The 12,832-nt window shown below is 41.3% G+C and overlaps 1 protein-coding gene across 1 annotated transcript in view; it reads right to left on the reverse strand.

Moving 5' to 3' along the window:
- ATP13A4 (ATPase 13A4) overlaps nt 1–9,341 on the reverse strand; it is a 153,130-nt gene extending 143,789 nt beyond the window's left edge. The window contains 1 exon segment of the mRNA XM_021070062.1: nt 8,842–9,341. Coding sequence (XP_020925721.1) covers nt 8,842–8,904 — 63 coding nt within the window. The 5' untranslated portion in view covers nt 8,905–9,341.

The following is a 12,832-nucleotide window of genomic DNA, read 5'->3' on the forward strand; positions in this document are numbered from 1 at the left end:
CATCATCATCATCATCATCATCATCATCATCATCTCTCTCTCTTACCCCACAGTCTACAGATTACAAAGTCTCTTAAATCCATTCGCCACTTAGCATCCTCTCTGACGAGCTGTACGCCTGAATCTCTCACCTAGACTATTTCAAACACTCCTTCCTTGACTCTCCTCCTCCAACAGTTCTTCCTCTCCCCCTGATGTAACAGCCTTGGGGGAAGCAAATCCTACTGTACCAGTCCCTATTCTGAATCTTCCAGAGGTTCCTCCACTGTGTCCCTTGAGCTGTCATCACACGAGCATTCTGACCAAATCCAGTTCCACCATCAAAGCTTCTAAGTCAGTAAGTATGTAATGGGGGCCTAGGAATCTATTGTTTATAGTCTCTCCAACTTGATCCTGCCATGGTGTTTTCATGGACCAGGGCTTGAGAATGATTGGAAAAGATAAAATGTACATTCATTAGGATGTCTTATAAAGTCCTTCACAGTCCGGCCTTCCCTTACCTACTCCTCCGGGGAAATTTAAACCCTGTCTTTCCCCTTGAAGTGTTCTTTGACTGAGTTCCTTCTGTGCTCCCACCCCTCTGTATGCATAAATCCCACAATGGTACCTATTTCATCACATTTCCGTCATGTTTTTACCCGGTTTCCCCCACTTGTAGGACCAGCTTCATGACCACATGGCTTGGACAGTCACACTGGACCCTGCTCCTGCAAGTGCTCTGAACTTGGTACAATGCTCTGCTGGACCATCCTGAAGTTCTTCATAATTGTTGACCCAAGGGCACTTCATTATCATTTTGCACTGGGCCCCACAAATTCTATACTTGGTCCTGCCCACTCGACTGTGAACTCCTTGAAAACAGAAACTATTTATCATTCACACGAAATCCTCTTTGGTTAGCAAAGAGGACTCCTGGCACAGAATAGGCTTTTGGTAAATATTTGTTGAGTTTATACGTGAATGGATAAAAGAGTAGAATAAGATATCTCACAGAAAAATTGTGTAGGATGGCTAATTAACTGAAGAATAAGCTTTGCTCATGCTTGAGGGAGAGAGCGTAGCGTTCAGTTGATAAATTCACAAGACGATTGACAATCCCAAATAAATAACATAAAATTTCCTAGGTTTCTCTTTAAAGTACTCAAACTATTTCTCCCTTTGAGCCCTGAAGCCTCCCTGTTCTTCTCAGAATGCAAAATGGCAGGTTAATGGAGCTTGCAACTGTACCATCAAATGTGCCCTGAGTGTTCGTGCCAAGCACTGTGCTAAATCCTGGGGATAGCAGGAAAGGGGAGAAGGAGGCCATAGAAAGGTGAATCAAGCAAGGTCCCTGTTCTCAAGAAGCCATTAAATCTTATTCTTCAAGAGTTTCAATCAGAGATGAGTTGACTTCATGGGAGTTCTACAGCAATGAATCAAGAATAAAAACACTAGACTTGGCCAGTGGCCCAGCTTCCTGAACACTTCAGCTGACAAAATGTCTCAGTCGGGACACAATTCCTCCACTATGAGATCTGTGGGTTCACTAGTTAACATTGGCAACCAATTCGGAGGTGCTCCCGGAGCATAATAAATAAGTGGCTATTGAGGTGGGGGAGGTGCTTTCGCTCCCTGGCGTTAGGGAAGAAAAGGCCAACATCAGCTATCAAAGTGAAGCAAATAATTGCCAGGGACAGATGTCCCCAGCTCATGCTGAAGGCACGACAGGACTTCCAATGTGGTGAAGACCACACACCACCCTGCGACCATATTATGTGCCCCTGGCACCAACTTTTTGCCGTTCTCAGAAACGACTTGGAAGTTCACAAAGAGTTTCTCTTGCTTTTCCACAGTCACTACTTTTTGGTTACCCAGTCTACTAGTTGATATAACATCAGTGATAACATTAAGATACTCTAGTTAAAAAAAAAAAAATGCTAGTTATATACACTATTGCACATGGAATGGATGGTCAGTGGAGACCTTCTGTATAGCACAGGGAACTCTACTTATATTCTGTGATAACCTATATGGGAAAAGAACCTGAAAAAGAATGAATATATGTCTATGTATAACTGAATCACTTTGTTGTAAAGCAGAAATTATCACAATATTGTACATCAACATACTTTAATAAAACTTTTAAATGCTAGTAAACATACAGAGATGTGATCAACTTCAAAGAAATGCAAAATAGTGCAGCCATAAAGTATCATTTTCACGTACCAGATGAGCCAAAGTTAAAAAAAGTTGATACTGCTCAGTGTTGGCCTGTATGGTAGACAAAGCAAGTATGTTCAAAAATGATCACTACTCAGAGTATAAATTGGTACGACCACAATCTTAAGGAGGGCGACTTGGCATTATGTATCAATCGAGATTTAAAACACACACCCCTGGAGTTCCCATCGTGGCGCCATGGTAAACGAATCCGACTAGGAACCATGAAGCTGCGGGTTCAATTCCTGGCCTTGCTCAGTGGGTTAATGATCTGGCTCTGCCGGGAGCTGTGGTGTGGGTCTCAGATGCGGCTCAGATCCCGAGTTGCTGTGGCTCTGGCGTAGGCTGGCGGCTACAGCTCCGATTAGACCCCTAGCCTGGGATCCTCCATATGTCACGGGATCAGCTCAAGAAAAGGCTAAAAAGACCAAATAAATAAATAAATAAAAATAAGTAAAACACATACCCCCTTTAGTGCAGCAATGCTCTTCTAGGACTTTATCCTAATGGAATGATCCAATAAATATATAAAAATACATGTACAGAGGTGTCCATCACAACCAAAAAGAAAAAAAAATTAAAAATAAATATGCAACACAAGAGATTTGCTTAATATAGCATAATCCATCTAAACACAATTTAAACATTAAAATTCTTATGCAGAACTATAAATATCAAAAGGAAAATGTATCCATAATTTGTTTTGAGTATAATGAAAAGGCCAGCTTTAAAAAGAGGGCAGGAGTTCCTGTCGTGGCTCAGTGGTTAACGAATCTGACTAGGAACCATGAGGTTGCAGGTTCAATCCCTGGCCTTGCTCAGTGGGTTAAGGATCTGGCATTGCCGTGAGCTGTGGTGTAGGTTGCAGACGCGGCTCGGATCCCTAATTGCTGTGGCTTTGGCATAGGCCAGCAGCTACAGCTCCGATTGGACCCCTAGCCTGGGAACCTCCATATGCCGCAGGAGCGGCCCTAGAAAAGGCAAAAAGACAAAATAAATAAATAAATAAAATAAATAAAAAAGCGTAAATGGACTCCATCTTTTATTTAAAACAATACATATTTTTGAATAGGTGCATGCATTGTTTTAACAATAAATTGTGATCGACAGTATTTTGTTTTGGCATGGTACATAGAGCAAATGGATGATATCCAAATACAATACACTTATTGAATTTTTACATGTATGGGGGGAAGAAAGGGAAGTAAAATCTCGAAGAAATAATATGGGGAGTTCCCTGGTAGTCTAGTGGTTAGGACTCATTTTTGCTGCTGTGGCCTGGGTTCCATCCCTGCTCTGGAAACTGAGATCCCACATCAAGCTGCTGCAGCCAAAAGAATGAGGAAGGAAGGAAGGAAGGAAGGAAGGAAGGAAGGAAGGAAGGAAGGAAGAAAGAAAGAGAAAGAAAGAAAGAAAGAAAGAAAGAAAGAAAGAAAGAGAAAGAAAGAAAGAGAAAGAAAGAAAGAGAAAGAAAGAAAGAAAGAAAGAAAGAAAGAAAGAAAGAAAGAAAGAAAGAAAAAAATATATTTAACAACCAGCCTTCCTATGAGGCAGGTAGAAGTTCTGGTAACACCTGCCAATTTCTAGGGCATAAATACTCCCAACATTATTCATTTCAAGCTACTAATGTAATGTCACTGAATGCAGAACTGGGAAGAGATGTACAGGAGTATAACATTATGTAGTGCTTCCATGAGACAGCTACAATGGATAAATAACCACAAGAGCATATAGATAATATTAAAATGTAGTAAAATAATTAGAAAGTGATAGGCTTTATGTACGCATTTTAGTAAGTCTGGAAGGAGAGTCACCAATTTAATACTATTGGCGTGTCTAGTTGGAAAATTCATTTATCATATTTAATTCATTATTTAGGCCTTTCTATGTCATTTCAAGATTTTCACAATCAACATATGATTCTTTAATAATCAGAAAAAATCAAGGTGTTTTTTCCTTTTTGATTTCCTAATATCTAGGAAAGAAAAAATCAGAGTACATAATTTTTATTTTATTTTTATTTTTATTTATTTATTTATTTTTGCTATTTCTTTGGGCCGCTCCCGCAGCATATGGAGGTTCCCAGGCTAGGGGTCGAAATAGAGCCGCAGCCCCCAGACTACGCCAGAGCCACAGCAACGTGGGATCCGAGCCGTGTCTGCAACCTACACCACAGCTCACGGCAACGCCGGATCGTCAACCCACTGAGCAAGGGCAGGGACCGAACCCGCAACCTCATGGTTCCTAGTCGGATTCGTTAACCACTGAGCCACAACGGGAACTCCCTAATTTTTAAATCAAATCTCCCTGGAAGAAAAAAAAAATCAAGTCTCTCTGGGACAAAACACTTACCCCCAAAAGAGTATGATTTCATTAGAGTGTAATTAATGATAATGTTAAGTAAAGTTTGAATCAATTAAACTGCATTTTTGTTCATTCATGGTGTAAGGAAATGAACACTCAGTGTTTCTAAGCTCCTTCATAATAAAGATACATAAATAACATCAGAAGTTAAAGGAATTTGAGCTCCCAGCTTGATACAATCCCTTTACAAATAAGAAAACTGAGTCCTAAGACTGGTAGGTGTTTTCCAAAGTAAGTACTCTAAGGCAGGTTACAAAGAAACTCAGCTCCTTTCTGTTTATAAATGTCTCTATAGCTTGTGAATGAAAGGGTATATTCCTCCCTTGTCACTATTTAATGAGAAAAAATGACTTCTTTTTTGGGGGGACAGTATTTATCCAATGGTTAATTGCTGAGGTCCTGACTCTTCCTATCTTTGCATAGATAACATCAGCTTACGCTTCTCCAGAATGTTATTCTTCTTAACACTTCCGCAGAGACTTAGTTGATCCTCATAAGAGCCCTGTGAGGCAGGTGAAATGAGAAGGACTACTCCCATTTTACGGATACAAAAACTCAGGCTAGAGCAGGCAAGTGGCCATCCCAAGGCTAGCAAGAGTCAGGCCTCTGGTCCCATTATGGTGCTGTCTGGAAATTGGACTTGGAGTTCCTGTTGTGGCTCGGCAGGTTAAGAACCAAACAGAGTGTCCATGAGGATGCAGGTTTGATCCCTGGGCTTGATCAGTGGGTTAAGGATCCAGCATTGCTGCAAGCTGTGTTATAGGTCACAGATGCTGCTCAGATCCCATGTTGCTGTGCCTGTGGTATAGGCCAGCAGCTCAGCTCCAATTCAACCCCTAGCCCAGGAATTTCCATATGCCACAGGTGCAGCCATGAAAAGAAAATTAAAAAAAAAAAAAGAAGAAAAAGATTGTTCTCCTCTATAAGGCCTTTCTAAGGCAGCCATCTGGGTGATAGTTCTCTGAAGGTCACTTTGTCCCCTTTCCGGCCTTGTCCTCCTAACCAATTCTTTCTTCCATTGGCTCTTGTCTCATTTTACACTTAAGGGTATGACTTTCAGTTCTCCTAGAGTGGCTCTTTTGTTCCTGTTTTATTAATTCTAGAATGGAAGATAGTCCCAGGCACCACACTAAGCCTGAAAATATTCCTTGCTTCCTCATTTGACATGAGGACTAAACCTTATTCTAAGTGTTTTCCCTTGAAATTTGCAGTCATTTCTATCATCAGAGGAACAAATTCTGCAAAGGTCCAAACAGTGAGTATTAGAAAGCAAGAAACTCTAAACACATTGGTACTACACATTTCTAGACAATCTTGATTTTCTAAGAGATCAACATTGAGGTCAAAGGAGTTACACTGGCTCAGGAAATACAGATCACACATAACAATAGATCCTGGGGAATCTAAGATCTGATGCTCCTAAGCTTTGTTTTATTCAAAGAGGATGTGTGCGAGTTCCCATCGTGACTCAGTGGTTAACGAATCTGACTAGGAACCATGAGGTTGCAGGTTTGATCCCTGGCCTTGCTCAGTGGGTTCAGGATCCAGCGTTGCCCTGAGCTGTGGTTTAGATCACAGACGTGGCTCGGATCCTGAGTTGCTATGGCTCTGGCGTAGGCTGGTGGCTATAGCTCCGATTAGACCCCTAGCCTTCGACCCTCCACATGCCACAGGTGTGGCCCTAGAAAAAGACAAAACAAAAAACAAACAAACAAAAAAACAAAGAAGGTGTGTGTTCTCCTGTTAAGAGTGTTATGTCCTCCAGAAGAGCTGAAGAAGGTATCAATGGGCTATCTGCTGGTCTACCAACTTAAACCACCTATGTGGGTCTCAGCTCCTGGACTTAATTGCTGATATAAATGAGACAAGCAAATTCTAGGGCATCAGTTTCCTCCTCTTTAAAATGGGAACCAGGTGTTCCCATTGTAGCTCAATGGAAACAAACCCAACTAGTATCCATGAGGATGTGGATTCATTCCCTGGCCTCACTCAATGAGTTAAAGATTCCAGCATTGTGATGAGCTGTGGTGTGGGTCACAGATGCACCTTGGATCGTGCCTTGCTGTGGCTGTGGTGTAGGCTGGCAGATGCAGCTCCAATTCAACCCCTAGCCAGGGAACTTCCATATGCTGCACCTGTGGCCTAAAGAAAAGAAAAGAAAAAACATAAAGTGGGAATCATAGCACCCACTTCACAGGGTGCAACAAAAACTAAATTAGCTAGTGGCCAAGAAACTACTTCGTAAACTAAAAATCCTGTTAAAAATATGCGCAATGCATTTAAGATATCTTGCTAATTCTGAGAGTGGACTATACTGGATGAAGGGAATGGAGTAGTGAGTTAAAAAAGGACAGAGTGTCAGACACAGCAACAGGCAGGTGGCCAGTTTTCTCCAGGCAGAGCAGGATGGAGAGCTCAAGGGCGCATACTAATGGCTGCACCTCCACTGAGGCTACCAGCCAAATGACTCCCCTCCAGAAAACACAGTGTCCCTTTCCATGTCAAAGGCCCTCTCCTAACTGGGCTTTCAGCTGCATGCAAAACTAAGTTGACACCCTGATGGTGTTCCCTGATGGCCAAGTGGGTAAGGATCTGGCGTTTTCACTGCTATGGTGAGAGTTTGATCCTTGGACTTAATGGCTGATGTCAATTAGACAAGCAGTTCCCTGGCCTGGGAACTTCTACATGCTGCAGGCATGGCCAAAAAACAGGGCAAAACAATACCAAAAAAAACACATTGACACTCCTATGCATTGATTGGGTGGTACTTCTAGGAAGATGACCAATTAACAAAATTGCTTCCCTAGAACACATAGGCTAAAGAAGGAATAGTATTTTCCCTTGACCTGGAAATGTCTTACCAGGAAGTAGCTGATTCTTCATGACTCTTGAATGACAAAGTCAGGAAGAGCAGAAATGAGTGTATGGGAAAAGAGTAGGTGTGTCTTCATCTGAGGATTTGAGGGAGAATTTAAAAATCATTCGCGGGCGGGGAACTCTGCCTTCTGGTAAAGAATATTCAAGGTGGCGATCAAATTTTCAACCTATTTAGAAAATTCTCTCAATTGTCTTAACATAGGGGAAACACTTGAGAAAAATAAGGATGATATCCATATGGGTCAGAAGGTCATTCCTGCTGACATTTGTGTAGGGACTAAAGGTAATTGCCACTTGGTGATGGAATCCAGAGGAAGTAAGAAGATGGTTAAGAAAGCCATGTAAACTTGGATGCCGTTTATTCCCTTATAATTGTTTTTAGCTTTGATAGCAGAAGGGATCTACCCTTGAAGGTCCAAAAAATGTTGTTGCTATAGGAACAGGTAAGCAGATTAGACTTGAAAGACCAGTTTAGGAACAAAGAATTTAATAGTCAGGGCTAAAGCAATTAACCAAGAAAACATTTGAAGTAAATATCTTTTGGGGTTTGTTATTTATACATTAATTCCAGGAAGATAAAAATGCTATTGTAGAATGAGAGCATCACATTTTAACATTTTAATTACACCATTACTGGCATAAGAGACTGTGCTTACACAATTAGCAGAACGGCCTTATTAACAGAAGTACACATTTCTAACACTCTCTTGATTATATTGTAATTGAGAACTACAGCTTTAATTTCAGCAAGAGCATAAGAATCATCTTTGATTTTCCTACAGTTTCCCAGATGGGAACACATTTAAAATAAAAGAGACCGTGAACTCCAGAAAGTTTTCTGTAACCAATCTCTCTCTAGGGAGCTACAAGTAAAATCCTAGAAGTAAACAGAAATGCATGGAGGCTGATGATTGCTAATATTTGATATGTTTTCCCTGTCCAGCCGTCTCTGTGAACACAGATAGGTGAGCAGAAGAAGGTCAGAACCCAGCTGTCCTCCTACTTTGCTATAGAAGAACCACTTCTTCCTATCAGGGAATACACTGCTCCCAACATAAGGGATTTGCTGAAATTATGAGACGTTTTGAACAGAACTTGCTTTACTGATGAGGCTCAAAAACATGTCATAAAGTGGCTTTGTACCTCTCTCCCTTTCGATTTTACTTAAAAAGAAAACATTCTCGATAAAATGAATACGATATTTCCTTCCTAGCAAATTTCTCCTCTCTGAGGTTACATTTATGAGAAAGAAAGACTTCTTGAACATTATCTTTTCTCACATTATACCAGAGTCAAATCACAGAGAAGTGTGTGTGTGTGTGTGTGTGTGTGTGTGTGTGTGTGTGTGTGTGCAGGAGGCTGGGGAGGGGGAATGGTGAGAGGGGAAGGTTCTAATCTTACCATTTCATTCTCTTCTCCTTCATTGAGCAAAGCGTGCTGGCCCTTCTCAAAGTGGTCCCCCATGGAAAAGGATTCCACACCTCCCTGACCTTCCAGAGCAGATGCGTCCAGGACGAACTTGAACTTGCCGAGCCACGGCAGCGCCAGCTGACGGAAAGAGTTAATGATCCTCCAGGTTAAAACTCCTTCTGGAGCACACACCTTCTCTCAGCAAATGACAATACTTTGCAAACCAAACTCCTCCCACGAGCCACCCTCTGCTTGGAGGAATTTCTGCCGGCTCCTGGCTTGCTGCATTCTCTCTGTCCCAAAGGAGGCTGCTCCCATGCTGATCTTTTTGTGCCCAACTTACAGGGAAAGAGCTCATTGCCTGCGCAGTGCCTGCCAGCCTAAGACATCTGACTGCAAATCCAGCGGGACAATGCAGAATTGGCAGGACCTCCTGTAGGAGTGGAGAGCAGGCACAGGGACTCCCAGGTCACTGCTTTATTCACTTTATTCACTGAGGCTAAGTCCGTGGGGTGAAGGGAGGCTAACAGAGCTGCAGATTTTATTTGCTCAATGAAAGGCCTAATCCATTGGCTTTTAATAGGATCTTCATTCATTTTGCTTACAAAAGGTACAAATTATGACTAATCCTCTTCAAAAGGTGTTTGAAATCACATTTCCCTGTGTGTGCAAAACACATTCCACTTAATGTGTCTGGGGAACTACGTTGACTCTTTTGAGAAACTTGTAGAAAAAGAACAAAGATATAACCATACTATTCTGGGTAGTCTCTTCTCACTAAAATTTTGGTGGCTAAACTCTCAAGGAGGTCCAGAAATAAAATATTCAAGTGACTATGTGGCAAGACTCATTTTGTAAATTTTCTTACAGGTTCATTCAATATACATTATTTGAGCACAGGGAAGACATTTATACCTCAAGTCATATTTGCTACCCTCAGACTGATGTCAGGATTATATATGCAAACAAATATGATAAAAGGTGGTTAGTTATTATAAGAGCTAAAACAGAAGTCTAAGGTAACTCTCAGAAGTCTTGGTGTGATGGAGGGGAATGCACATCCAAATGTAAACTCTAGAAAAAACAAACAAACGAAAAACAAAAAACAGAAAAACAAAATCCTTTTGGCCAACGACACTGGCCTCTCTGTGTGATCATGTGACCAGCAAGCGGCTGGCTCTTTTCATCCAGTAATCGGAGGAACTGAAGGAGGGCTTGGGAAAACATATTGTACTGCTCCAATCAAGAGTTGTTGGTATCATTAAATTAAATGCCCAATTTAATAGCAAGGAGTAGAGCCCAGCAGTTTTTAAAGGCATGTGCTCTGCATTTGGAGGGCCTGGATTCAAACTTTGACTTTCCCAGTTAAGCCACCTTGGGATAACACGTCTCATAAACTCCAGAAGCCTCCATCTGCTCACATGTAAAATAAAGACGATCATAAGGCAACTTGCCTCCTAAATTTGTTATATGAGGCCCCGTGCCTGGGAAACAAGGTGTGTTCAATAATGGAGAGTTATTATTTTCTTTGCTGTGTCCACTCACTCTCCTTCAAGCTACAGAAAAAGTTGACACTAGTATCCGGGACGTGAAAGGAAAAACCCTAACAAGACCAAGACTAAAGTGGGTGTGTGTTTACGTGTGTGTGTAAAACATTGAGCAAATGGTAAAATATAAATAAGATAAACAGTAAAAAGCAAACTACTGTTGGAGTTCCCACTGAGGCTTAGGTGGTCACAAACCCGACTAGCATCCTTGAGGACACAGGTTTGATCCCTGTCCTCACTCAGTGGGTTAAGGATCCAGCTTTGTCTGGAGCGTGGTTGCAGATGCAGCTCAGATCTGGTGTTGCTGTGGCTGTGGTCCAGGCCGACAGCTGAAACTCTAATTAGACCCCTAGCCTTAGAACATCCATATGCCACATGCGTGGCCCTAAAAAAAAAAAAAAAGTAAGCTATTGTAATACTAGTTACTATCTATGGATGGGTGTGTGTGTGTGTATGTGTGTGTGTGTGTACACACACATGCAGTTCTCTGAATTTCTAAAAATTATTAGCACAATTTAACCAAATTAAACATTTTATCACAAGATCAAACCATGAGGAGGATAGGATTTTTTTAGGGGAATGAAAATGTTCTGAATTTAGATAGTGCTCATGGTAGCAAAACTTTGTGAATATACTAAAACTCACTGAAATATATATATATATATATATAGTCTTTTTGCCTTTTCTAGGGCTGCATCCCATGATATATTGAGGTTCCCAGGCTAGGGGTCTAATCGGAGCTGTAGTCGCTGGCCTACCCCACAGCCACAGCAACTCGGGATCTGAGCCACGTCTGCAACCTACACCACAGCTCATGGCAATGCCGGATCCTTAACCCACTGAGCAAGGCCAGGGATCGAACCCACACCTTCATGGTTCTTAAATTCGTTAACCGTTGCGCCACCATGGGAACTCCAAATTAAATACTTTTTAAAGAGTTGATTTTCATAAATGTGAATTATATTTCAATAAAAATGATATCTCAAACAAAGTAAATAAATTCTTAGAGCTCTAGCTGCCAGTCAGTTAAATATTTAGCAGAGACAATAATAAAACAAGATCTCAAATTTTACTGATGGAGGTCGAGGAATGTTTGTATGTCAAGTAATCATATCATGCCAGTGCTAGTGGGCAGGTGAGAGAAAAGTGTTTCATTCTATTACACATAACTGGCAATTCCTGCACTGCTTCGTTCTGGCTGAGTTCCTGAATATACCTGGCAATTCATGCACCACTGTGAGGTTAAGATGAATGTCTGATTAAGAGTTATGGGGAAAACTGCCCAGGAACCTACCTCATTAGACAGATCTGGTTATGCCATGATAATATTTAAGCCAAACTTGAATAGCAACATGTCCCTAAGAACATAAAAAATGTTTATGAAAACCTGGGGTCCATAGAAAATCATTTCAACCACGTGGTCTGGGAGAACTGAGGACTCAGAAACAATGAGTTTCCGCCCTCAAAAGTTCTAATGGTAAAGTGTCTGAGTGCCTCTCCAGCCTTGACTCTTGGGCAGCCTTCTTCCTGACTTAGCCCTGTTGGTCCGCAAGCATGAGTGTCCCCAGAAATAGAGCTAGGTTCCATGGAAAAGGAAATAGAACATTCATGGAACCCTTTTACCTACCAAAAGCCACTCTAAGCATTTTACGCACACTATTTATAGTCCTTACAATGGCCTGTTATGATCATCCCCACTTAGGAGACAAGGAAACAAGGCACAGAAAATAAATAATTCCCGAGGAGTGGGTATGTGAACACGGTGAGGCAGCTCTCCCAATGCATGAGCCTAGTTACTAGTAGTTACCAAGCTAACAGGGTATCCATAGGTTTATTTGGCATAACCAAGTGTTCTGTGAGGGACATTGCATCTATATGACCAGGAGACTCTCTTTGTGAAAGTAGCATTTGAGAAAGGCCTTGAAAGCAGAAGCGAAAGCCTTGAACAGGTGGAGATGCTGGGGTCTAGACAGAGAACAGGGTCATAGGAAAGAGCATTTAAAGCAAGGGAGCCATCAGCAAGAGAAACACATGAGCTTGTCCAGAGTAAGTCCATCGCCTTTGCTGCAGAAGGAGTATTTAGTGAAAGAAGAAGGAAAGAGTGAGATATAGCAAGAAATAGAGGCCATTGTAAGGAAGTCTTGAATTTGAGGCCTGAGTCCAGGCTTAACGCAATGAGCAACGATATCAGTGAAGGCAAACTGATATCATAAATATGCAAAATTTTTCTTGACTCGCTTTAGCTTAGATATTACAGGAATCATTGCATGAGCAACTTCTAAAGTAACTCAGTCTATCTAGACAAGATTACGGGCATATAGGCAGTTTCCTTGAATCCTCTAATCTTCTACTTTCCTTCAGAACATTTTTTGAAAGTTGATTATTATTTATAGAATAAATTTTACTACTAAATAAATTTTGATAGGCTTTGTTTT

Source organism: Sus scrofa, chromosome 13 (genome assembly GCF_000003025.6).
Source record: "Sus scrofa isolate TJ Tabasco breed Duroc chromosome 13, Sscrofa11.1, whole genome shotgun sequence".
Taxonomy (NCBI): Eukaryota; Metazoa; Chordata; class Mammalia; order Artiodactyla; family Suidae; genus Sus; species Sus scrofa.